This window comes from Mus caroli, unplaced genomic scaffold (assembly GCF_978045245.1).
Source record: "Mus caroli unplaced genomic scaffold, Mus_caroli_1 scaffold_5, whole genome shotgun sequence".
Classification (NCBI taxonomy): Eukaryota; Metazoa; Chordata; class Mammalia; order Rodentia; family Muridae; genus Mus; species Mus caroli.
In genome coordinates this window covers 11,960,770-11,986,137 of record NW_028227260.1, presented here as the reverse complement: position 1 = coordinate 11,986,137, position 25,368 = coordinate 11,960,770, and the positions used below count along the sequence as shown (strand labels likewise).

The 25,368-nt window shown below is 42.4% G+C and overlaps 1 protein-coding gene across 1 annotated transcript in view; it reads left to right on the top strand.

The window, feature by feature from the left end:
• The window catches only part of Map3k15 (mitogen-activated protein kinase kinase kinase 15), a 148,983-nt gene that overhangs the window by 119,520 nt on the left and 4,095 nt on the right, over positions 1-25,368 (top strand). Inside the window, exons 16-24 of the mRNA XM_021152935.3 lie at positions 428-555; positions 4,190-4,320; positions 4,535-4,640; positions 18,747-18,904; positions 21,373-21,556; positions 22,361-22,526; positions 22,996-23,170; positions 24,105-24,290; positions 24,971-25,076. Of these exons, the coding sequence (XP_021008594.1) occupies positions 428-555; positions 4,190-4,320; positions 4,535-4,640; positions 18,747-18,904; positions 21,373-21,556; positions 22,361-22,526; positions 22,996-23,170; positions 24,105-24,290; positions 24,971-25,076 (1,340 nt within the window). The remainder of the gene's footprint in view (positions 1-427; positions 556-4,189; positions 4,321-4,534; positions 4,641-18,746; positions 18,905-21,372; positions 21,557-22,360; positions 22,527-22,995; positions 23,171-24,104; positions 24,291-24,970; positions 25,077-25,368) is intronic.

The window sequence follows — 25,368 nt, the reverse complement described above, 5'->3', positions numbered from 1 at the left end:
TTCCAGATTTTGGAATGTTTGTATATACATAATGAAGTATGTGTAGGGTATGGGACATAAATCTAAACACAAAATTCTTGTACCCAAAGTCTGAGGGTAATTTTAGATGAAACTTCATTATGTCTATATTTTACCAGTAACCAATCACACACTGTCAAGTGTGCATTTTCTACTGGTGTCATGTTGATACTCAAAATATTCTGGATCATATTGGTTTTGTTGTTTTGTTTTGATTTGGTTTATTTTTTATTAGGGATACTCAGCCTGTATCCCATGTCTTACAGATAGGAAGTTGAATATTCTCATGGAAGCTAAGGAGGATATTCCAGAAGGGAACCAGTAGGGTGGTTGCTGTTAAGGGACTATGAGGGCCTAGAGCCCTAGTATTTGGCAGGTGATACGGGTTTATTTTCTTTCTCTGCAATAGGTACTCTCAGCCTCTGCATGAAGAAATAGCCCTGCACAAGTATCTCAAACATTGCAACATCGTCCAGTACCTTGGCTCTGTTTCAGAGAATGGCTACATTAAGATATTTATGGAGCAGGTGCCTGGAGGTAAATAGCTGCTTTCTTTTGGTCTCACAATCTGAAAATCATTCATGAGCATACAATCTGGATATTGTTGATTGCCTCACCATTTAACAAAAAACAGACCTGTTAGAGATTGGAAAACATTGGCTTCTTAGAAAATTTGTATACAACTTTGCAAATGTCACACACACAGTTCATTTCTGGCTTGTTTATTCAGACTAAAATGCTCACTGTCTACTGAGTGCTAACATTGAAAACAAAGAGTTGGAAAGGGCGAAATCTCTAGCCTTGAGCTCTGATCTTTACAGTCTAGGAGTATGAAGGTGATTTGGAAAAAGATAGAAAAGGTACACTGGAACTTTTTTCATCATTTTACACATATATAGTGTATTATTTTATTCACCCCATATCACCCTCTGTTTTCCCTTTCTCACTCCTGCTGACCCATCTTCCCAACTAGTCTTTTATTTTTTAATCTTTTTTGTGACCCACTGGGTTTAAATAGGGTTGCTTATATGAACATGGTTAGAGCTTGGTTTTGTTTTAACTGGAGCATGGAAATCATATCAGTATCTACACCACCAAAGAAAATCACCTCCAAAACTGTTAACTGCTAATAGCCTCACTGGCCTTCTCCTCCTATTCATGATGACACTGAGGACCCAATCATGTGTAGCTCATATGCAGGCTACCTTAAGTTGCTATGTGTTTATAATTGCAATGGCCATGTCATATGCAAATGACAATGTTTCTTAGTATTCCTCCACATTTTTTGTCTCAGATTATTTCTACTTCCTCATCCTGCAAAGGTCTCTTATCTTTCAAAAATAGTGATAAAGGTGTCCCGCTTAGAACTCAGCACTCAACAATACTTTATTCTCAGTACTTTGACCAGTTGTGAGCCTGCATTAACTACTGCCCACAATCAAAAGACTTCTCTGACTAGGTCTGGAAGTAGCAGCATAAACCCAGATATTTAGAAGGCAGTTTAATGTGTGTATTAGCTATACAACAGTAATAGATTCTCCTCTAGGGCCTATGATCTCCCCAGTCATAGGCTTTTGAACAGATGATTCATAATAGCAGGTATGTATGCCCTCTTGGGCAATGGAACTAAAATCCAATAGAAAATGGTTGGTTGCCCCCCATAACCATTATGCCACTATTGCCTCAGTGAGTACATCTTGATAGCTTGGTCAATATTGGAATATGTATTGTTTAACCACTGTGTATACCATTGGTTACCTTCCTACACTACCAGAATGCATGGCACTTTACAAACCTATAAAAAGCAGCCAGCAGAGAGGAAGCTCCCTGGTCAGTTCCAGCTTGATTTCTCTTCTGTGTCCTATAAGCAATGTTGTATTCAGCAGTAGATCTACTAACTACTTCTGTTGGGCAACCAAGAGCAATGGCAGTAGCCTATATTGTTTTAAGAGCCTTTGGGGCCTTGCTGGTTAGAACTTCAAAGGAAGGTATCCCACACCTTGCACTGGGATTTTCATTTTAAAACCTATAGCTTGAACTGTGAAGATGGCTTAGTAGTTAAGAGCACTTATTGCCCCCAGAATGTACATAATGGTTCACAAATGCCTATAACTTCACTTTCAAAGGATCTGAAACCCTCTTTTTACATCTGGAGGCTCCTGCATGTACATGGTGCACATACAGGCCCCAAATCAGGCAAAAGCACATACACACAAAATAAAATTAGTTTATAAAAATTTATGGCTTCTGGGAGCAGTATTACCCACCCTTGCAAGATACCTCCCTTCAAATATTTTATTACTATTATTGTTGTTGTTGTATTTTTAAAATAGTTTATGAAATAATGGCCTTTTTTAAAAAAAGATTTATTTATTTATTTTATGTATATGAGTACACTGTAACTATACAGATGGTTGTGAGCCTTCATGTGGTTGTTGGGAATTGAATTTAGGACCTCTGCTTGCTCCAGTCTGCTCTGTTCACTCCCTGTTCACTCCTGCCCAAAGATTTATTTATTATTATATGTAAGTACACTGTAGCTGTTTTCAGACATACCAGAAGAGGGCGTCAGATCTCATTACAGGTGGTTGTGAGCCACCATGTGGTTGCTGGGATTTGAACTCAGGACCATCAGAACAGCAGTCAGTGCTCTTACCTGCTGAGCCATCTTGCCAGCCCAATAATGATCTTTTTTGTTTGTTTGTTTGTTTGTTTTTTTGTTTTGGTTTTGGTTTTGGTTTTGGTTTTGGTTTTGGTTTTGGTTTTGGTTTTTCGAGAAAAGGTTTCTCTGTGTAGCCCCGGCTGTCCTGAAACTCACTCTGAAGACCAGGCTGACCTCGAACTCAGAAATCTGCCTGCCTCTGCCTCCCAAGTGCCGGGATTAAAGGTGTGCACCACTCAGCCGTTAAAGGCTAGGCTCACAACCAATAATGGCCTTTTTATATGACTTTTTTACTTTGTTTTTCAAGACACATTTTCTCTGTGTATTCCTGGCAGTCCTAGAACTTACTCTGTAGACCAGACTGGCCTCAAACTTCGAGATTCTCCTGCCTCTACTTCCTTAGTGCTGGGATTAAAGGCATGTGCCATCACTACCTAGTTTATACAGCTTTTTTATGCACCCTTAGTTTGATAAGGTGCATTCCTACATCCCTGCCTTTCCTCCGTCTAAGCCCATCCCCCGTTTCACAGTTAGTTATTCTTTTGTTGTTGTTGTTTTTGTGTGTGTATGTGTGTGTGTATTTGTGTGTGCTGTGAAAATGCAACATGACCATGGTTATAAAAGAAAATATTTAATTTGGGGATGGCTTACAATTTAGGAGGTTCAGTCCATTATCATCAAGGCAGGAAACATGGCAGCATGACGACAGGCATGGTGCTGAAGAAAGAGCTGAGAGTTCTACATCTTAATTCATAGGCAGAAGGAGACTGTCCCACTGGGCATGGCTTGAGCATTTATGAAACATTAAAGCCTATCTCCACAGTAACACATTTCCTCCAACAAGTTCACACCTCCTAATAGTCTTCCTCTCTATCTAGGAGTCTGTGAAGGCCAATGACATCCAAACTTCCACACTCTTTAAACCTCTTTTATATCTGGTATCCCTAACCCTTTCATATCACAATGTGCAGTTTCTTTTAAAGAGATGTTGCAAAATAACAAGTGGATAATAAAACCAAATACTAGTGCTTTGCATATAAAGTCCCTATGTGTAGGGAATAGGGTATTGGAAGTGAGAAGTCTTTGGATCTAGAACTGGTAGTTTGAATGGGTCCAGATATTAAGAGTCTGGAATCTCAGTTTTGTGGTTAAGTAAATACACTGTTAGAGTAGTAATTGCTATAATACTTGAAGTAAGCATCATTGGAATATAAGTAGGCCTGTATCTCAGCTAGGCATTGGGTGGGTTAAATTAGATGATATTACAAATAGCTTCTGGAAACGTGCTTGGCAGTGAGCAGCTGGGTAAAATAAGTGTGTACATGGAAATAATAATCTTATGCTATTTTATTTGAATAGTGATGATCTGAATACCAGTGTTAGAACTATCACCTTGGTTTACTTCCCTGATTCCTTACAAGTGAGTCTTTGTATCCTGGCGAATTTTTGTTTGTTTGTTTTTTGTTTTTGATTTGTTTCTTGGTTTGGTTTTGCTGTGTCACTTTCTAGGAAGCCTTTCTGCTCTCTTACGATCTAAATGGGGACCCATGAAGGAACCCACTATCAAGTTTTATACCAAACAGATCCTGGAAGGCCTGAAGTATCTCCATGAAAACCAGATAGTGCACAGAGACATTAAGGTATGGGATCTCTAAGTAACCAAGGTGGTGTTTTTCTAAGCTGTCACTATAGTATGCCTGAATCATCCACTCACAGGGAGAGACAGCTTATCAAGACAGCCCCACCCCATGTCAGGTCCATTCTTAGTAGAGTTTGTTTAAAGGCCCCATACTATAGGGTGCTGGTTCAATTAAATCTTCCTTTATATACTCAATGCTGTTCTTTTTTCTAAAGGGAGATAACGTTCTGGTGAACACCTATAGTGGAGTGGTAAAAATCTCTGATTTTGGAACCTCTAAACGCCTCGCAGGAATTAACCCATGCACCGAGACCTTTACAGGTAAGCAGAGCATAGCTGGTTATGTAGTGCCATCTTGGATCTAAGCTTTCTCCTCAATCTGTGGTCATCTGAGAACTACTTATTGGTCACCTTCTCACTCTGTAGACCAGGCTGGCCTTGAACTCAGAAATCCACCTGCCTCTGCTTTCCTAGTGCTGGGATTAAAGGTGTGCGCCACCACTCCCCGGCAACTATTGGTCCCCTTCTCAACACAGTATCATTTTGATTTTTCTAACTTTTAACATATTTTAGAATGTAATATTTTATAGAATACATATGAAATTCCATAGAATATAGTTTGATTATACTCTTGCTGCTCCCCAGCTCTTCTTCCAAGATCCTTCCCACCACCCTATGCACCCAACTTCATGTTCTCTCTCTCCCCTCTTTTTCATTCTCCTCCTACTCAGTGTGCATGTTTTTTTTTTTAAAGAGCTCCCAGAGACTGAGCCACCAACCAACGAGCATACATGGGCTGGTCCAAGGCCCCTGGCACACATGTAGCAGAGGACTGCCATATCTGGTCTCAGTGGGAGAGAATGATCCTGTTGAGACCTGATGCCCCAGGGTTGGGGGATATGTCAGGGCGGGGGGAGCACCCTCTCAGAAGTGAAGGGGAGGGAGGAAGAACTCTGCTGGGGGGACAGGGAGGGGACAACATTTGTGATGTAAATAAATAAAATAATAAATAACCATCTTGAAATCTACGAAGAGAAATCAAGCAAAACAAAACGTGCAAAAACAGGAATCGATTTCATATTGGCAATTACTCTTGGGCAAATACTCTTAGCCTACCTGCCCTGGACTATAGGTGATATACTAAGCGACAATCTTAAGTTTCCCTGTCCCATCAGGTATCTTTTGCAAATAGTTTCTTGGTTAGGGGTGGGACTTTGCCTCTTCTCAGTGTTGGGACTTTTGTGTGCTTTGAACTTGTGCAGGTCTTGGGCATATGGTCACAGCCTCTGTAAGTTCATATGTGTATCAGTCCTATTGTGTCTAAAAGACACTGTTTCCTTGATCCATCACTGATGTGTGACGTTCAAAGGGGTCATGACCAAAGGGCATACTATTAGTAACAAGTTTTCTCCTAGGCCCATGAACTATCTGGTTTCTCAAGTTCTTGTCCTTAAGCAGTGTCAGGTATGTGTTGCATCTCGTGGAATGGGCCTTAAATCCAATTGGGAAAGAAGTTGGTTACTCCTATAACATTGATGTCACTATTGTACAAGTATCTTTTGCAGGGTTGATCACTGCCCTAGGTGACAGGGTTTATAGCTAGGTGATATTGATGCTTGCTTTTTTCCTCTGCTACTGAACAATGTACTATCCAACATCATGAACCTTAATCAGTAGGGGTAAAACTTGTGGTTGAGCAGCAGGTCAGTTTCTCCATGTTCAATGTGCTAAGTAACTTGTGTCTTTAGCAATAGGGACTTCCATCAGGTTATGGAAAACAATCAGTAAACTTGATGATACTCATGGTGTTTGGGAGTTCTCTGGAAGCCCTTTGGGTAATGTCCCAACACGATGGAACTCATTCCTAGTTGTGGAGCTTTTACTTAGTGGCATGGAATGTCTAGTTGGAGCATTGTCTCTCCCATTACATAATGACTCCATTTAACTTCCTTTCATATGTAGATATATTTTAGGAAGCTTCTACAGTAGCCAGTTTCCATATGACTTTTCAAAAGGCTTTAGTGTTAATGATCCACCCCCATATTCCTTTCTTACTCTTTCCTTCCACCCCCTCCCCACTAATCCTCCTTATTCTATTTCCCCTTTATATTTTTTTGTAGCTCCTTACTGTTTCCCCTTCCTTGGAAGATAGACCCTGTCTTCCTCCCGGTCACTTACTAGCTACCTAACTTTTGTGGCTTTTCAGATTAAAAACATATATTTCCATTTTAAATGTTTACATCCACATATAAGAGAAAACACACTATTTGTCTTTTGGGGTCTGAATTACCTCACTTGGGATGATTGTTTCAAGCTTTATCCATTTTGATTCTTAATGCAGATGAAATATTGTCCTTGACTTTAAAGTGTTTTAACATTGTTCTAGTGAGATGCTTGTCTGATATAGCTATCTGTGATACCCTACTTTCTCCTCTTAGCTTTCTACAAAGAATTCTGCTGAACTATCCATCCTAAGGGTTCTTACTCAGTAAAATGGCAGTATGTCTTCACAGTTGATAGCACACCAGTCAAAATATTGGGTAATTTTGTGTAACTTACTAGGACATTTTATTGGTCTGTCATAAAGATAGCTCTTTACCATAGTGAATTCTAACACTTTGCATTTTGATATGATTATATTTCCAAGGGAGGCTAATTCTTCTGGGGAAATAGGATATTTTATGTGAGTTTGAAAAACTGCCTTTTCTCGTCCACCTGCTGGTGATGAAACACTCTGACTATTGCCAGGGACTGGACTCAAAGGTGATATAAATTACCAGCTGCTTTTCCATTTCCACACCAGTAGCTAGAAGGCCTTCTCGCAAGCTGCCTGGGGCGTTTGGAAATTCCTACTTAAAAGCAACTATAGCTAAAACCTTGATCCTTGGAAACAAGTGCTGATTTTTAATTAGATTGTGGTCTCCCAAAGAGGAACATGACGATCACAAAGGGCATGCTGGGTACACCTGTGAAACAGTTCTCATACCCTTATAGTTCTGGAATAAGTATAGATGGCAGGTTCTTGAGCTGTCCTTGAAATGGCCAAAGTTGTACAATGGACAAAGTTGGTCTTATCTATGGTAAATAATGTTCCAGATCTAAAGGACTTTTCTTCAATAAGAGAATGTTGTGTATTAATCCCTGGGCACCCACAGTGGAAACATGTTCCCCATCAAAAGAAATATGAATCTATTAAAAAAAACAACTTTTTAGTTGTATGGCCAGTAGAGGTACATGTGTCTCAAAATGGGACAAGGCTACACCAGGACTCAATTAGTGTTTCCCACATAAAGAATATGTTGAAGTTATAGTTTCTGATACGAATATAAATATGTCCATATTTATATATTATGAATATGTATATTAGACTGCCCCCTTTTCTCTCAGCATTTTACTATTTTAATTGAAAATGACTTATACAGGCTGGAAAGATGGCTTAGTGGTTAAGAGCACTGACTTCTCTTCCAGAGGTCCTGATTTCAATTCCCAGCACCCACATGGTAGCTCACAACCATCTGTAATGGAATCCACAGTCCTCTTCTGGTGTATCTAAAGACAGTGACAGTGTACTCACATACAGAAAAATAAATAAATAAATCTTTAAAACCAAAAAAAGAAAATAACATATACCTTCCTCTTTGGAAGCCACCAATTAGCTTGACCATATATAGCAAGAGAGGCTCTGATATGGCAGGAATTTATTTCAAAATTATAAAACAGCCAGGCGTGGTGGCGCACTCCTTTAATCCCAGCACTCAGGAGGCAGAGGCAGGCCTGGTCTACAAAGTGAGTTCCAGGACAGCCAGGGCTATACAGAGAAACCCTGTCTCAAAAACCAAAAATTAAAAAAATCATAAAACGCCAACAATTGATGGCATAATTAGTATCCCTGAGGAGAAAAATATCACATGGGAAATACATTATTGCATATCACATTTCCCAAGTAATTTGCTTAAGAAAGCATGAATCTTGCATTGCAAAATACTGCAGAATGTTTAAGGGATAATAAAGAAGGAACTCTCATTTTGGTGAAGAAAGGGTCCTACATATAATTACTCTTTACAAAACAGAACAGTTCTGTAAGGAAGTCTCAGCTGGCTGGTACAGAACTCTGGCTATGCTAGAAAAAATGGTGGAACTTTTCCTCATAGATGCTCTAAGATTGTCTGAACCTTGTTAGGAGAAACAATAATTTCAGTCAGTTGCATGTCCTAGATCCCTCCCTTCCTATGTTCCTATGAGGAAGGGCTTTTGCCATAGGTATGATAAAGTAATTACAACAACAAAACCCAATTTTGTAGTGTTGGAGCTGGAAACAGGACCTTGTGTATGCCATGTGAGTGCTCTATTTCAGAACCACACACCAAGCTTTCTTGTCTTTGTTGTAGTAGGCTCAACACTTCATGGAGATAGAGCATCACGTGAGATGCATGCCTGATTCAATGGTTTATGGCAAATTTACCATATCCTGCAGCCATTTCCACAATTCCATTTTTGAATATTTTTGTTACCCTGCAAGATCCGTGTGCCCCTCCCTTTGCAGTCAGTTCTGGTCTCAATCCCAGACAGTCATTGGGCTAACTTGATATGTGTGCAGATTTGCATGTTTGGGATAGCCCTGCACATGTAATGTGACAATACACAGTTTTAAAGTATTTCCCTTCCTTAGTGATATATTTCCAAGGCTTGTACATTATGGCATGTACCAGGCCTTTATTCCTTTCCATGGAAATAATCTTCTAAGGTATGAGTGATAGTAGGTTGTTCTGTGGTCACTCACACTGGAACCTTTGTATGCATGTATTGTTTGTTTGGTTGGTTGGTTTTTGTTTTGTTCTTTTTTTTTTTTTTTTTTTTTTTTTTTGGTTTTTCGAGACAGGGTTTCTCTGTGTAACCTTGGCTGTCCTGGAACTCACTTTGTAGACCAGGCTGGCCTTGAACTCAGAGATCCGCCTGCCTCTGTCTCCCAAGTGCTGCGATTAAAGGCATGTGTCACCACGCCCAGCGGATGTATGTTTTTATATCCCACTTACATACATACTTAGGATTAGAACCAGAACAGGAACCTTTGTTTGATGAAAGCTATATACATCTTCCTATTAGGATTAACAGTCCCAATTTCTGGTTCAACCACTGTGTCACCTTAGACATATAAGTTACTCTCTGTCTGTATATCTATGCCTCAGACTTTTATTGAGTAAAGTGGTGTTGTATGACAAACTTTTCCACAAGAGACACAACACACATGTTTATTCACTCCAAATAGAGGAGTCCATGACAGACCAAAGTATGGATATACCAAAATCCAACTTGATGAACCAATGATTTTATTGGAGTTACTTACAAGAATATGGGTTAAGGGTTACTTACAGGAGCAGAAATGACTTAAACACAGCTAGATAACCAAATCCCACCCCAACATGGATGATAGTTCACAAAAGCTGGGGCACACTGCACAGCCTGTAGGTAGCCAAAAAGTTTAGAAAATGACCTTTTCAAGTGACTCAGTTGGTCTAAGCCTTTTCAGAGTTTTTTTGTTTGTTTGTTTGTTTGGTTTTTCGAGACAGGGATTCTCTGTGTAGCCCTGGCTGTCCTGGAACTCACTCTGTAGACCAGGCTGGCCTCGAACTCAGAAATTCGCCTGCCTCTGCCTCCCAAGTGGTGGGATTAAAGGTGTGCGCCACCACCGCCCGACATTTTTTTGTTGTTATTGTTGTTTTTTGTTGTTTTTTGGGGGGGTCTAAGCCTTTTCTAGGCAGCTTGGCTTGGTTGGTCTTTGCTGGTCTTCTCTTCTCTTCTCTTGCTTCACCTCTGCTTCTAGTCAGCTGGACTAGTCTGAGAGTATTCTTTGCAAGTTGCCTCATCTGAGAGTAGCTCTCATCAGTCTTTACTGTTTAGGACCCTGCATCCTCAAGAAGAAATAGAAAATCTAGTCAGTTTCATGGACTTCCTGAAGATAGTTTGAGTTGTGTACTTCCGTGCAATATTTTGCTTCCCCTTAGGATGCCCAGTTGTTTCACCTCCCTGTAAACATCCTGTTTTAACAAGTTTTCTACAAAAATGGAAAGTTCATCTCCTAGAAACTGTTACAGAACAAATGGAAAAGCTCTCAAAAACACATATCAGGGGGAGCTACCATAGATGAAATGGATCAATATTGAAATATTTTGACAAGCACCAGTATTATAGCAAGTGAAATTAAAGTATTTGTTCATTAAATAAATATAATCAATATTGAAATATTTTGACAAGCACCAGTATTATAGCAAGTGAAATTAAAGTATTTGTTCATTAAATAAATATAATCAATATGAATTTGCATGTAGAATATATAAGCCTTTAGAGCTGGGGGGTCTTTAAGAGAACTGAGTTTCTATATGGAATTAACATGTTAAGCTTGTGGGACATATAAGGTGTCATAAAGGTTTTGTCTCCTACTGTCCCTTACATTTAGCCCAGAGCAGCTTTATGGTTTGTCCTATGACTTTTCCAGCTGCTTTGGATGACAGAATCACAGTGAAACTTGTAGATGCAGCAGATCAGAGTGGGTGGTGGAAAGGTCTAGACTGTGTACTCACCAGTGCGCTGGTCCTCATTCATGGTGCTAATTCACTTGCCCCTCTCCCTGCCTCTACTCTACAGTCAGTAATGTTAGCTTCTTTTCTCAACTCTTTCCTAACTAAGCATCTTCAAAAAGGCAAACACAGGGAATGGCAGCTTGCATCTTAGGTAACTAACGCCATTGTAAATTGGATCTGGATCTCTGCACTTTGGGGCCTGGTGTTTGATGTTCATTTCTTTTGCTGGATCCTGCTGAATGTAACCCCCATGTCATGGATGGATATTTGGACTGGCTACTGGCTGAGTGTCCCCTGAACCTCTCCAACCACTTATTCTTCACATTGTATTCACTGCTCTTTTTCTTTCCATGGAGCCATTCGAACTTAGAAGACTGTTTCTGTAGTTCTTTGAAAAATATCCAAAAGCTACATGGCAGTAACTTGCCCCACCTCTTGAATCTAATGTTTGTGTTACCTTCAACTCAGCTTTGAAAAGGGTGTGGCTGTATCCTCAGACCTTACAGTGTCAGAGGCTATCACCTGAACAGCATAATTAGGACCTTCACCACCACCATGGAAGGTTGTACTATACTTCTCTTTTCACTACTCTTTTAATATAAAGAGTTGAAATTTGGGCTACTAACAAAATCTCAAGGAGCTCATAGGAGACACTAACATGTGTGGTCTCTTTTCAAGAGTGGGTATCTGGAATCCATTGAACTGCTAGAGTTGCTGTGAGCCATACCCTTCTAGGGATTCCCCCAGTCTTACTCCTCTTATTTGGCACCAAGTAAACAACTGGCCCCATTCTCAAAAGAAGCTGCCCTCACTGTCTACCTCACATCTGTTTGCTTTCCTCTCGAAAGTCTTTGAGCCCCTTGATTTAGGTGAGAGGCTCCAGCGTAAGGGGTGCCCAAACTTTTGTACTGAGGATGTTCCTGTTGTCCCTGTCTCAGACCTAGATGATTGGTTCCTCTGTCAAAGAATCACCTAGTGCCACGTTTTTCTTTGCTGAAAATGTGGAAATCCTGCTTTGAGAACTACCTAAAAGCTTCCAGTGGAATATATCCCAAGGGATCTTGAGTCAGCTCCTGTGGGTCTTTGGGATACTGTGTTGTGAATTCTATACCACCCCCTGGACACAGCAGGTGTCTGAGGGCTGGGACAGATGAGGTAAGGCCTCAAAGAGAGCCAGGTGCAGGACAAGGCAGTTTTCTAAGATTTGTGCATGGTTCAAATGTATCACAATGCCACTCACTAGTTTTCTCCAGAGTCCAGCCTCTGGTAGAACTGACAAATGCCTACACACATATCACCATGGGTGGTCCTTTATCTGAAGTATTTGTATAGTTCCACATCTCTCTGTCGCTGTTCTATTTGAGCAGATTCTTACATGTGAATACAGTAGTGAATCAAATGGAATGCCCAGGTTTCCACCAATGCTCTGTATCTTCCAGGTATGAGGGAAAGAGGGAATACTGTATCTTTGAAGCCCTGCATGAGCCATTTTTTTCAGGCAGCTTTTTCTTAAGCAATATGTTTTGATTTGTTACATAATTCAGTGATGTCAAGTTCTGAACTCAAAGATAGGCCTAGGTTCTAACTTCAACTCCTTTAGTTTCCTCCTGTGTTAAATGTGGAATAATAGTAGATGTCACCTTCTTTGCCCAATCTTATAGAATTATGGAAGTCATATACATAGTAGTACATGGAAATTATTTACAAGCTATCAGCTTCTGACCAGAAGTCAGATGGGGGCAGGCCTTTATTACAGTTGAATGTGGATTGAATATGGTGACTTATTTCCAGTGAATGGAAAAGTTAGAAGTGATAGTGGCAGCAAAGTGTCCACTTCCTTCTATCAGCTGATTCTCACTGATAGAAATTGTCTTGAGCAGTTCTCTAGAAGATGCCATGTGATGAGAGACTGAAGTTAGGAAGTGTTCTACTCATCCCAGGATGAATGAAGGAGCTTCAAAGTAGACCTAGCTTCTTTAGTCTAACATTTAAATCATGTAGCCACAGCCCACATCTGGACTGCACTCTCAGAGGAGAGTACCTGTCTACTCAGATGGATGCTTCTGAGCATCCATCTTCAATCTTATACGAGATCATAATGACCTTTGTTGGTTATGTTAAGGATAGATCCCAGAGCCTTATGTATGCCAAGCAAATATGCTACTACTGACCTGTACCCCATATACCAATACATTCTTTTAAGCTGCTAAATTTGAGAGTAATTTATTATACCACAATAAATAATATGATGTCCTTACTGACTTCTTCCTTTTATAATGGTTGATACTCACTGTGGTCTCATACAGAGAAAATTCCACATTTATCTTAACGTGATAAACTAAGTAGGTTTCAATTATGAAAGGTTTATGTCAAGGTAGACAGTCATTTGGGGTCAGTTAGCCATCATTGTTTGGTTTAGTACTATTTTTGAGTTCTATATAATATAAATTTATTCTCGTGTTCTTTTTACAAATTTATTTTATTTTTGAGATTATAACACCATTCCCACTTCCTTCCCCTCCCTCCACATCTTCTGTCTGCCCCTCTCTATAAACAAAATAAGTCAGACAGAGTGTATGTTTTCTTGCATTTGTGGATCCTTACCCTATATAGATTCTTAAATCACATCTAAATATGACACAAAAGTAGGAGACAGATTCTATCTGGAGAAATGAATGGAAATAGGAAAAAGGGGGAGAAGAAGGGTGTGAATATGCTTAAAGTATATGAAATAATTGTATGAATATGAGACCAATCACTATGTACAATGAATATATATCAATAAGATATATACACTTTTTAAGTTATATGATCTGTAGTCCAGGCAGGAAAATAGAAACCACTTCAATTGTTTTCATAGAGCATTTTCCAGTACTGAAACTAAAAAGGCAGAAAGGAGACTAAGACATCAGGAGGCCTTTATAAGGGTGGGAGTGCACAGATGGTAAGGTGGGATCAGAACTTTGAGAAGGGATATATGTGATTAGACTGATATAAATATCTCCGAGAGGAAGGAAGCTGGTTCTAGGAGTATAGAGTGATTTAAAAAAATCCCTGGATATTACAGTCAATTGAGGTTCCACATGAAAGCCCGCTCACAGGGACAACAAGCATACAGGGAAGAGACGGTCCTCCTCCACCCTTCCAAAGTCTCTCTAGTGCCTTCTAGTTAGAGAAGCTAGCAGAAAGCTGCAGGTAAGGAGGCATGGAGATAGCAGCCCCAGCATCATAGAGCAGAGCAACATGAGAACTTAACAAACAGTAGAGTGCTAAATCTTTCTGTACTTAGTTATACATTCTTAGAAGGAGCATCCCCTACCAACACCAGTCCTATGTTAGTCACAGCAACAACAGCCTGGAGGGGATATTGTAACACCACAAGTTTCCTTCCTGAGGCACTGGGATTTCCTCACAGTACAAGTACACAGGAGATGTGTTTTCATCTTGCCCAACTTTGCAACTGGCTGAGAAGTCGCCCCCCCCCCCACCTCTGCCACTTCATTTTGGCTCTGAAAGCCAGCTTTTATATGTACCCCACTAACCTGTTTGTCTTTACCAATACTGACTAATGTATAACTTAAGTGGTTGAAACTAACTTAAAATAATTTAAAGATTCATTTCTTTTTTTGTCTCACTAACCACATTTCCATAACATAATAGTCATATGTAGTTGATGGCTACCATGTTAGACTGCACAGAGTACGTTCCCATTCTTGCAGAACATTGTATTGGTCACAACTGTCCTAGGAATCTAGGTCATATTTGTAGAGGCTTGGAGGACTGAGGAAGAAGATTCAACACGAGTTTAATGTTAGCCTGGACTATATAGTGAGTTCCAGGCTAGTCTGGGTTATATAGTGAGACACTGATGAATTATGATGCCAGGCCTAATGGTTTGTACCTGTGAACCCAATACTCTGGTGATTGAGGCAGAAAAATCAAGAACAGTTTCTTGTTAACCTGGCCTACAATAATAGTAAGATGCAAGTCGACCTGAGATAGAGTAAGACATTATCTCCTTTAATTGATATTTTATAGGAAGGGAAAATGGCTTCTCAAGAAAAGAATGTAGTAACTTCATTGATTAAAAAAAAAAACCCTCAGGAAACCTCCTTTGGTTGTTTTATAGCCTTGAGAAAGAGCCTTTCATTGCTCTGCATATCAGTATGGCCGGCACACCTCGGCTAAGGTCAACTCTGTGCTTGCTGTTTTATTCTAATCCTCTTTGCCACTCCACAGATCTAATGTCATGGCCACAATTCCACTTCTATTCTGATGCCGTATTTAAGGAAAACAAAATATTTTGCTCCCAAAACCCTGTATTGTCCTCCCCAAACTCCCTCCCTCTTACCTCATGGGTTTCCCCTCAATGCTCCTTTCACATTCCAGTTGCCATAGCCAGTTATGTCATTGTCTAAATCCAGAGGATCCCTGTGGCATCCTCTGGTGACTCATGACCCACAGGACTAAGTCCAAAGTCAGCCTTCAGAAAGGTTATTCTCTTGCCACCTTTTGTCACCTTGCCCCAGATCACCCATCCTTTGGCTGTCTCCTGAACTCCATACTTGAGCTTGGCTCAAGCTCTCCTCTTTGCCTTCCTGTCTTTTTGTCTACCTCCTTGATTGTTATAGCAAAAACCTCCTCCAGTGACAGAATCAGCAGCTGTCCTTTTGGATCATGTTGGTCATGCTGTTCCCTATGAATGGCTTATTTTTGGCAAAAGTAGAACTCATCCAGTATGCAAATTTTGGCCAGGAGCTCCCTGGTGGTTTTCTCACAGCAGTGGCTTTTGAGACACCCCCTACCTGATTCTTGCCCATCCCTCTTTCTGGAGATTAGACCTACATTGCAGGCTAGCACTCTTGCCTTCCTCCACGCCCCCTGTACATCTTTGCTTGTTAGAAAAAATAATCAACACATTGATAATTTCTCTGATTCAGACAAAGCCTAATCAAGTATTTATTCATTCACATGTGCCTCCTTGTATGTATCTCTGTTAGAGCACTGCATTTTGGTTGTGAGACTAGCCTTTAATGGCTGAGCCATCTCTCCAGCTCTATAACACTACATTCTACTCTAACACTGCATTTTACTATCATTGTTACCACCACCACCATCACCATCACCGTGGCATTTTCTCTACCATGTTAACTGTTTCTGATTAGCTTGTTTCTCCCATTCTAGTTTCATATATTTGGCATGCATTAACATGCATATTGAATTACACTCTATTATCTTTTGAGGGACTAAAAATTCTTTTTTTAACTCTTATTTTATTTATTGGTATCCCAAATGCTGACCCCGCTCCCACTTCCTGATCACAGAGTTCCTCCCCCATCCTCTTTGCCTCTGAAAGGGTGCCCCCCTTGGGATTCCCCCCAAGTATCAAGTCTCTACAGGATTAGGGTCACCCTCTTCCACTAAGGCGAGACAAAGCAGCTCTCTGTTATATATGTGCAAGGGGGTCTGTCTTAGTCAGGGTTTCTATCCCTGCACAAACATCATGACCAAGAAGCAAGTTGGGGAGGAAAGAGTTTATTCAGCGTACATTTCCACATTGCTGTTCATCACCAAGGAAGTCAGGACTGGAACTCAAGCAGGTCAGAAAGCAGGAGCTGATGCAGAGGCCATGGAGGGATGTTCTTTACTGGCTTGCTTCCCCTGGCTTGCTCAGCCTGTTCTCTTATAGAACCAAGATTACCAGTCCAGAGATGGTCCCACCCACAAGGGGCCTTTCCCCCTTAATCACTAATTGAGAAAATGCCTTACAGTTGGATCTCATGGAGGCATTTTCTCAACTGAAGCTCCTTTCTCTGTGATAACTCCAGCTGTGTCAAGTTGACACAAAACTAGCCAGTACAGGGTCCTTGGACCAGTTCGTGTGTGCTCTTTGGTTGGTGGTTCAGTCGCTGGGAGCTCCCAGGGGTCTGGGTTAGTTGACACTGTTGGTCGTCCTATGGGGTTGTTATCCTCTTCAGTTTCTTCACTCCCTCCCCTAACTCTTCCATAGGGGTCTCCGATCTCTGTCCAATGTTTGGCTGGGAGTAACTGTATTTGTGTCAGACAGTGGCTGGGTAGAACCTCTCAGAGGACAGCCATGCTACTCTCCTGTCTGCAAGCACAATATAGTATCAGTAATAGTGTTATGGATTGGTACCCGGCCACGGGAAGGATCCCAAGTTGTGTCAGTCACTGGTCTGCTATTCCTTCAGACTCTGCTCCATTTTTATCCCTGCATTTCTTTGAGAGAGGAGCAGTTTTATAGGTGGGTTGGTGTCCCCATTCTTCTACTGAGGGTCCTGTCTGACTACCTGTCTCTTCAGGTTCCTTATCCCCACTGTTGTGCATTTCAGCTAAGGTCACCTACATTGAGTCCTGGGAGCCTCCCCCATCTGAGGCCTCCAGGACTTTCTAGAAGTTCCCCATCCCCACTCCACCCCTGACAGCTGCATATTTTCATTCATTCTCCTTACCCTCTGAGGCTCTCTCCTGTCTACCACCATATCTGATTCTGCCCCCCCTTCTCCCCCTCCTCTCTCCTCTCCCACCCATGTCCTTCCCTCTGCCTCCCATGATTATTTTGTGGAATAAAATAATAAAAGGAATAAAATAATTCCTTTTCTAAGTGGAATTTAAGCATCCTTTTTTTGGGGGGCAGGGGTTTCAAGACAGGGTTTCTCTGTGTAGCCCTGGCTGTCCTGGAACTCACTCTGTAGACAAGGCTGGCCTCGAACTCAGAAATCCACCTGCCTCTGCCTCCCGAGTGCTGGGATTAAAGGTGTGCGCCACCACGCCTGCCTGAATTTAAGCATCCTTACTTGGGCCTTCCTTCTTGTTTCATTTTTAGGGTCTGTGGGGTGTATCATGGGTATTCTGTACTTTTTGGCTAATATCCACTTATCAGTGAGTGCATATGATGCATGTCCTTTTGGGTCTGAGTCAAAGGACACTGTCAATAGGACAAAATGGCAGCCTACAGGTTGGTAAAAGATCCTAACTAACCCTACATCTGACAGAGGGCTAATAGCCAAAATATACAAAGAACTCAAGAAGTTAGACAAATAAAATTAAATAAAAATTAAAAAATGTGGTATAGAACTAAACAGAGAATTCTCAACAGAGGAATCTTGAATATCCAAGAAGCATCTAAAGAAATGTTCAGCATCCTTAGTGATCAGGAAATACAAATCAAAACGACCCTGGGATTCCACCTTACACCAATCATAATGGCTAAGGTCATAAACTCAGGTGATAGCTAGCACATGCTGGTGAGGATGTAGAGAAAGAGGAACACTCCTCCATTGTTGGTGGGATTGCAAGCTGGTACAACCACTCTGGAAATCAGTTTGGTAGTTCCTCAGAAAATCAGAAATAGTTCTTCCTGAAAACCTGGCTATACCACTCCTGGGCATATATCCAGAAGATGTTCCAACTGTTAATAAGGACACATGCTCCACTATGTTCACAGCAGCCTTATTTATAATAGCCAGAAGCTGGAAAGAACCCAGATGTCCTGTAACAGAAGAATGGATACAGAAAATGTGGTACACTTACACAATGGAGTACTACTCAGCTATTAAAAAGAATGAATTTATGAAATTCTTAGGCAAATGGGTAGAACTAGAAAATATCATCCTGAGTGATGTAACCCAGAGCCAAAAATCCTCTTTCAGTGTGAATCCTGTTAAAGGAAAGCATGCCACGAGTCAAAAAATGATGCAACCAAGTGGTTTTCACACAAGAGAAGGCTCCATTCGCCATTTTTGAAGCAGTGAAATCCACACATGTAGCCCACTAAATTTTTAAACAATATGGTGCCCCCAATCCTTGTTCATTTTTTTCCACATAGGAACTCTGCAGTACATGGCACCTGAGATTATTGATCAAGGACCTCGGGGATACGGTGCTCCAGCTGATATCTGGTCCTTGGGCTGCACCATCATTGAGATGGCAACCAGCAGGCCTCCATTCCATGAGCTTGGTGAGCCACAAGCAGCCATGTTTAAGGTAAAATATACTTGTTTGTTTAGGTGGTTTGGATGTTGGGGCAGAACTCCCCAGATGTGAAACACAGGATTCTTCTGTTTCTGAAGTCAGGCCCTGGCAGAAGGTTCTCAGCTTGCTTGCCTTGAGTCAGCTGCCCAGACAATTGCAAGGCCAAGATAGAAAGTCAAGAGTCTTCTGACCTTTTAGTCCCAATAGAACCCTGACTGTAAGGGCTGTAATATAGAAACAGCTTCCAGCCATTGAAGACCATACATGTAGCTTCCATCACAGGTCTTGGAATCTGGAGCAACTGGTGCTAAGGAAACCATTCCATCTGCTTTCTGATCTGTTGAAGGCTTATAGTGCTCAGGAAGCACAGCTGATAGCCATGAAAGGTCTTCTTCACAGGGCAAAGTAACTTCCTGCTTTTGCTGTACAAACATTGGAATTTATTCACTTTTTGGGGTGAAATCAGTTTTTGCAACAAAAACATAATGAAAGCACTTTTAGTGATATACTTTTGCCAGGCATGTTTGGTACACTCCTGTAACCCCTGCGCTTGGGAGGCAAAGGCAGGATGATCCAGAGTTCAAGGCCATCCTCCGATACATACTAAGTTTGAGGTCATCCTGGGACACAGGAGACCCCTTCTTATACCCACCCCAGCCATACACTTGAAAGGTGCCAGGTGCTACCCACTTTGCTATTTTCACTCAAAGAGCCGGAGAGGAACTGCTTCTTCTCTCTTTAGATTCAGGTCCTTTGCTGGTAGGCACTGCCAACATCTCTTCCCCATTGCACAGGTGAGGGGTGCTACAAATAATGTCCTGCATTTCAAATCCTGGTGATTGGATTCTGTCCAGCATCTAATATTCTTCTAACTCTTAAGCTATTCATTTTTTCAAGCTATGAGGCATGGTGTCTTGAGAATGAGATGTGCCACTTGGTTAAGAGCTTTATAGAGATAAAATGAGAAGGCTCTGTAGTTTTAGAGCTCACAGAATAGAGCAAGGGAGTGAAAACCAGCCCCCAGGAAAGCTGAGGAGTGGGCAGTGAGCACAGACATCAAAGACCAGAATGGCTTCTACCTCTGGGTCACGCAGTGGACTTGGGAAAGGCACAGCAAGGCAGTGGAGGTTAGAATGACAGCTCCTAAAAACGCTAGCGAGCAGCCTCTGATGAGAACATCTAATGAGAACAGTTTCATTCATAGGAAGAGGTTATGCAGTTTTCACAAAAGAGTTCTATGCCTTGATGGGACATATATCTGGGAACTGACTCTTGCTCCACTGTGGGTCACAGGGACCTCCTTTAGCTGGCAGGAAGAACTGACGCACTTGGTCTTGAAAATCCTAAGAGGAAAACACTTATCTCTCCCTTAGCCTGTAGGGGAGTCCATCTTATCTGTAGGATGGGCAATTTGCTTATCTGTAAAGTGGCAGCCTCAGGCTGTGTTCGCTTATGATTTAGAGCTGGAGGCTAAGAATCGAGGCTGGGTGTGGGGGTAAAATAGACATAGGGAGAGTGCTATCTCTTAGAGTCTTTATTTGGGAAGATAGTATCAACTTTGAATATTCTCAACTGGAAGCTTTCCTACCCTGAAACCACCATCCTCTAGAGCAGCGGTCTCAACCTGTGGGGGTAGAGACCCACAGAGATCCCTTTTCAGATATTCTGCATATCAGATAATTACATAACTATTCATAACAATAGCAAAATTACAGTCATGAAGTAGCACCAAAAATAATTTTATGATTGAGAGTCACCACAACATGAGGAACTGTATTAAAGAGTCACAGCAGTACGAGGTTGAGAACCACTGCTCTAGAGGCGTAAAACACAGTTGTTCCTCACAATTCAGTTGGCAGCTGGGCCTTTAATCCCAACACTCCGGAGGCAGAGGCAGGTGAATTTCTGAGTTCAAGGCCAGCCTGGTCTACAGAGTAAGTTCCAGGACAGCCAGGGCTACACAGAGAAAAAGAAAAAACAAAACAAAAACAAACAAACAAAAAACAGAGTTAGTTGGATATTGGTCTTTCAATGTTGTTCTCAGGTTTACTCATGGGTGTGTCCAACTGGTGGCCTTGCTGGGACAGGGTCATCTGACAGGGCTCTCCTGCATGACTGAGGATATAGCAGGGAGGGATCAGTTACTCTTTCCATGTAGTTGTGTATCTGGCTTCCTTCTTATACATTGGTGGTTTCCAGATCCCAAGAGCAGGCTCTCCCAGGCTTTATCATCCCTAGGTCCTGAAAGCCTCACCATACTGCTTTCCTGACCCTTTCTTGGTATAAGTCATGAGAAACTAGCTAAGACTTCAGGGAAGGGGAAGTTGACTCCATTTGTAGATGGGAGGAGCAGAAACATGTAGCAACAGGACATCTAAATAAATGTCACCAAGCTTTTCTCATGAGATGGCAATTTCCATTGAAAGTGCACGCACCTGAATTCACCCATGCTGACATTGTTAACTGTCCCTTCAATGCAGGTAGGGATGTTTAAGATCCACCCTGAAATTCCAGAGGCCCTTTCAGCTGAAGCCAGAGCCTTCATCTTGTCTTGTTTTGAGCCTGACCCTCAGAAACGTGTCACTGCTGCTGACCTTCTCCAAGAAGGGTTCTTAAGGCAGGTGAACAAAGGCAAAAAGAACCGAATTGCTTTCAAGCCTTCAGGTAAGGCTGACCTGGACAGCTGGGGTACGCCCCAGGTTTGAGTGTCTCTCCTGCTCAGAGAAAGAAATTGGGGCCCTGGAGTACCATTCTTGCCATGCTAGGCCCACTTCTGTGAAGAGCAGTAGTCCTCCCAGAGGTTTGCCATGCTAGGCCCACTTCTGTGAAGAGCAGTAGTCCTCCCAGAGGTTTGCCATGCTAGGCCCACTTCTGTGAAGAGCAGTAGTCCTCCCAGAGGTTTGAAGAGTATACAAACCCAGCCAGTTGTCTACCTGTTTGCTGACAGACACAGGGAGTGAGCGTCACGTTGATCCCCTTCCTGTACTTCAAGTACTTCTTTGAGGAATGTGAAGAGGAGGAAGGCAAGAGGTCTCTTGTCTGGGGTTTTGTAACTTTAACACATGTAGAGCCTGCTGCTTCATTTTTTTAAGTCTGGCCTGTCATCCTGTGTTGATACTGACCTTACTAAAAGGACACACAGGCTTTCTGGGGAAGCCTGTGGTCACTGTCCTGAAGGTTACAAAATCCTACATGACACATTTACATGTAGTTAAGTCCTGTCTGTGAACTAAGGTTGGCCTCTAAAAGAAAACAAATTTTCCTCTTTTCATTGAGTGGGTAAGTCAGAGGCTGTGACAGTGTGGCTCATCAAGTCGCTGCAGATACTAGCCTTACTGTGAGGCCCGCCTCAACCCTACATTTTCACTAGGATCCTTCTACTAGAGAGTGTAGCAGTGGATTAGAGCAGTCCGTGATTAACAGGCCCTTGTATGGGGGTCTGGCCACTCTCTGGCTGTTTCTTCACAGAGGGTGTTCGGAGTGGCACTGGTACTCTGGCTCTGCCTTCATCAGGAGAGCTTGTGGGCAGCAGCAGCAGCGAGCATGGCTCAATCTCCCCAGACTCAGATGCCCAGCCTGATGCATTCTTTGAGAAAGTCCAGGTGCCCAAACATCAGCTCAGCCACCTTCTCAGGTACTGTCATTGTCTCTTGTCCCCCTGTGCCAGTCCTCTGAAGGATACCAAGTTGTTCCTCAGTAGTAGAACACTTGCTGGGTTACCGAAAGGAGTTTTGCAGGGAAGCAGGGTGACCAAAGAGACTTGTCTTCACCCAGTGTCCTTTTTTTGTCCTTTCTCTTCTCTGGTTGTCCCTGTTCTTCCTCTCTCCCCTCCCCCCTCCACACTTCCCCTTTCTAGTCTCCTCTTCCCCTTACCCTATCTGCCTCCCTGTCCTCTCCCTCTTCCCTTCCCCTCCCCCTGGGGCCCTTATCTCCTTATTTCCCTCCCAGGAGATACCAAGGGGGGAGTCAAGAAGGGGAGAAGGGATACCACACACCTTACCTACCAGCCTTTTTCCACAATTCCTCTTCTGGAGTCTCCCCCCAGGGCAGAACATGCTACCCTTCCCAGACACACAGAAATTGTTGACTGTGTTTATCTGCAGTGTCCCAGATGAAAGCCCAGCCTTAGATGACCGAAGCACAGCCTTACCCCCAGAGGAGAGGGACCCTGGTCTCTTTCTGCTGCGCAAGGACAGTGAGCGCAGAGCCATCCTTTACAGAATCCTTTGGGAGGAACAGAACCAAGTGGCTTCCAACTTGCAAGAGTGTGTGGTCCAGGTACAGGCTGAGGAAAGGCATCTGATAATCCTACCGACTGCCCAGTTCCTCTCTCCAACCGGTGTAAACGGGACAGCAAAGTGTCCTACATACTGGTGCATTCTCATAATTGTAGTGATTACTATGCTTATTTCCCAACACCCTTCTCTTTCCTGACAAAAAGGACCTTTCAGCTTACTGCAGTGCCTCCTGGCATTGGTGTACTGGTGCTGCCCTCTGGTGGAATGCAAACTGGATGTCAGCTGAAAGCTCTAAGAGGCTTAGCTCTCCCTTGGTCTCCCCCTCTCCCCTTATATGACACACTGAAGCAATGGATCTCATCTTATTGAGTTGCAACCCCCTTGGGGTCACATATCACATGATACGGATAATTTATAACAGTAGCAAAGTTAGTTATGAAGTAGCAACAAAAGTCTTCAGATTGGGGGATCACAACATGAGGGGTGCATCATTAAGAAGGTTGAGAACCACTGTGCTAGAGCCTACACTCAGGAGAGAACAGCCACTGTAGGGAGAATGGTTATGGAAGAAAACCAAGTTGTAAGCAGGCCACAGTAGTAGCAAAGTGTTCTCTCTCCTGTTATTATAGATAGGAAGATACTTTGAAGAGAGGCCATTGTCCTGCTATGAACTCTACCTTCCATAGCCCTCTGTAGAGTGGTCAGACAGGAAGCAAGGAGCATTCCCAGCTGGCTTAGTGCTGACATTTTCTGTCTACCCACCTATTGGGGAGGATCCCCAAGACCTCCAGGAAGGATATGATGGGATTCAGGAGGAGATCCTTACTCAGGAGCTTCCACAATTCCATTAGCAAATGGACTGGCTACTTGCCCACAATGCATTTGGAAATGTCTGCCTGCCTTCCCTCCGACTCACTCAAATGAAAATGATTTTCTCGTGTGTGTGTGTGTGTGTGTGTGTGTATCATTTTCAGAGTTCAGAAGAGCTGCTTCTCTCAGTTAGCCACATCAAACAGATAATTGGAATCCTGAGGGACTTCATCCGCTCCCCAGAGCACAGGGTGATGGCAGCCACAATATCAAAACTAAAGGTGGACCTGGACTTTGACAGCTCATCCATCAACCAGATTCACCTGATTCTGTTTGGGTTCCAAGATGCTGTGAGTGCACTATCGGGCCCTGGAGTTAGCTCACCCTGTTCTGTTCTTCTATAGCACCCATTCCTTCTCATTTCTTTACGGCCTGAATCCCAAGTTTGTAAACATTAAGCACATAGTAATAACATCACTTTGTGAAGTGTACCAATTGCATTTGACCACCGAGCGCGCGTGTGGGATGTGGGAATTTGCATTGGCCACCACAGTGGCTATACTTTTGTGCCTGTTCAAATGTATGTTACTTCAATTATAAATCCAGATCTGGTTTATCTTGTTACATGCTCCCAATATAGTCAGTCTGTCATGTCATAGATGATCAATAAATGTCCCTTGAATAAACAACCAAGGGGGCCTGATGATATTGATCCCATCTTTTAGAATCCATTTTGACTTAGGGTCCATCTAGAGGAAGATTCATTCAGAAGAATGAACCAGGCAGAAATCCAGGACAGCACAGCAACGATTCATCTCAGTGGGAATAGAAGCAAATTGAATAAGTCTGTTTCTTAAAAGTCCAATGGAGCTGGGCAGTGGTGGTACATGCCTTTAATCCCAGAACTTGGGGCTACAGAGTGAGTTCCAGGACAGCCAGGGCTACACTGAGAAACCCTGTCTCGGAAAACAACAACAACAAAAAAGTACAATGGAATAGACATAGGAACTTTTGTGATTTTTTTTTTTAGGTCAATAGAATTTTGAGAAACCACTTAATTAGGCCCCACTGGATGTTTGCAATGGACAACATCATCCGCAGAGCTGTGCAGGCTGCAGTCACCATTCTCATTCCAGGTAAGTAAATGCCTTCTTGCACTCAAGATCCGATTCGGGCTGCCGAAGAAAAGACCAGTAGTATCCTCAGCATCCAACAGCGGTTGCTTTGTTTCCATTTGGCTTATACTTCCCTGCAGTTAAGTAAATGCTCCCATAGAGCGTTCTGGAACGACAAGTCTGTGATAACACCTCATGGTGCCCTGTTTACCTACCTCCTAGGTGTAATGGTGACTGTGCAGAGATTATACTTTTGATCTTACCAGGGAGTCAATGTTGGAAGGCAGGGATCCTCTGGTGCTCATACAGCTTC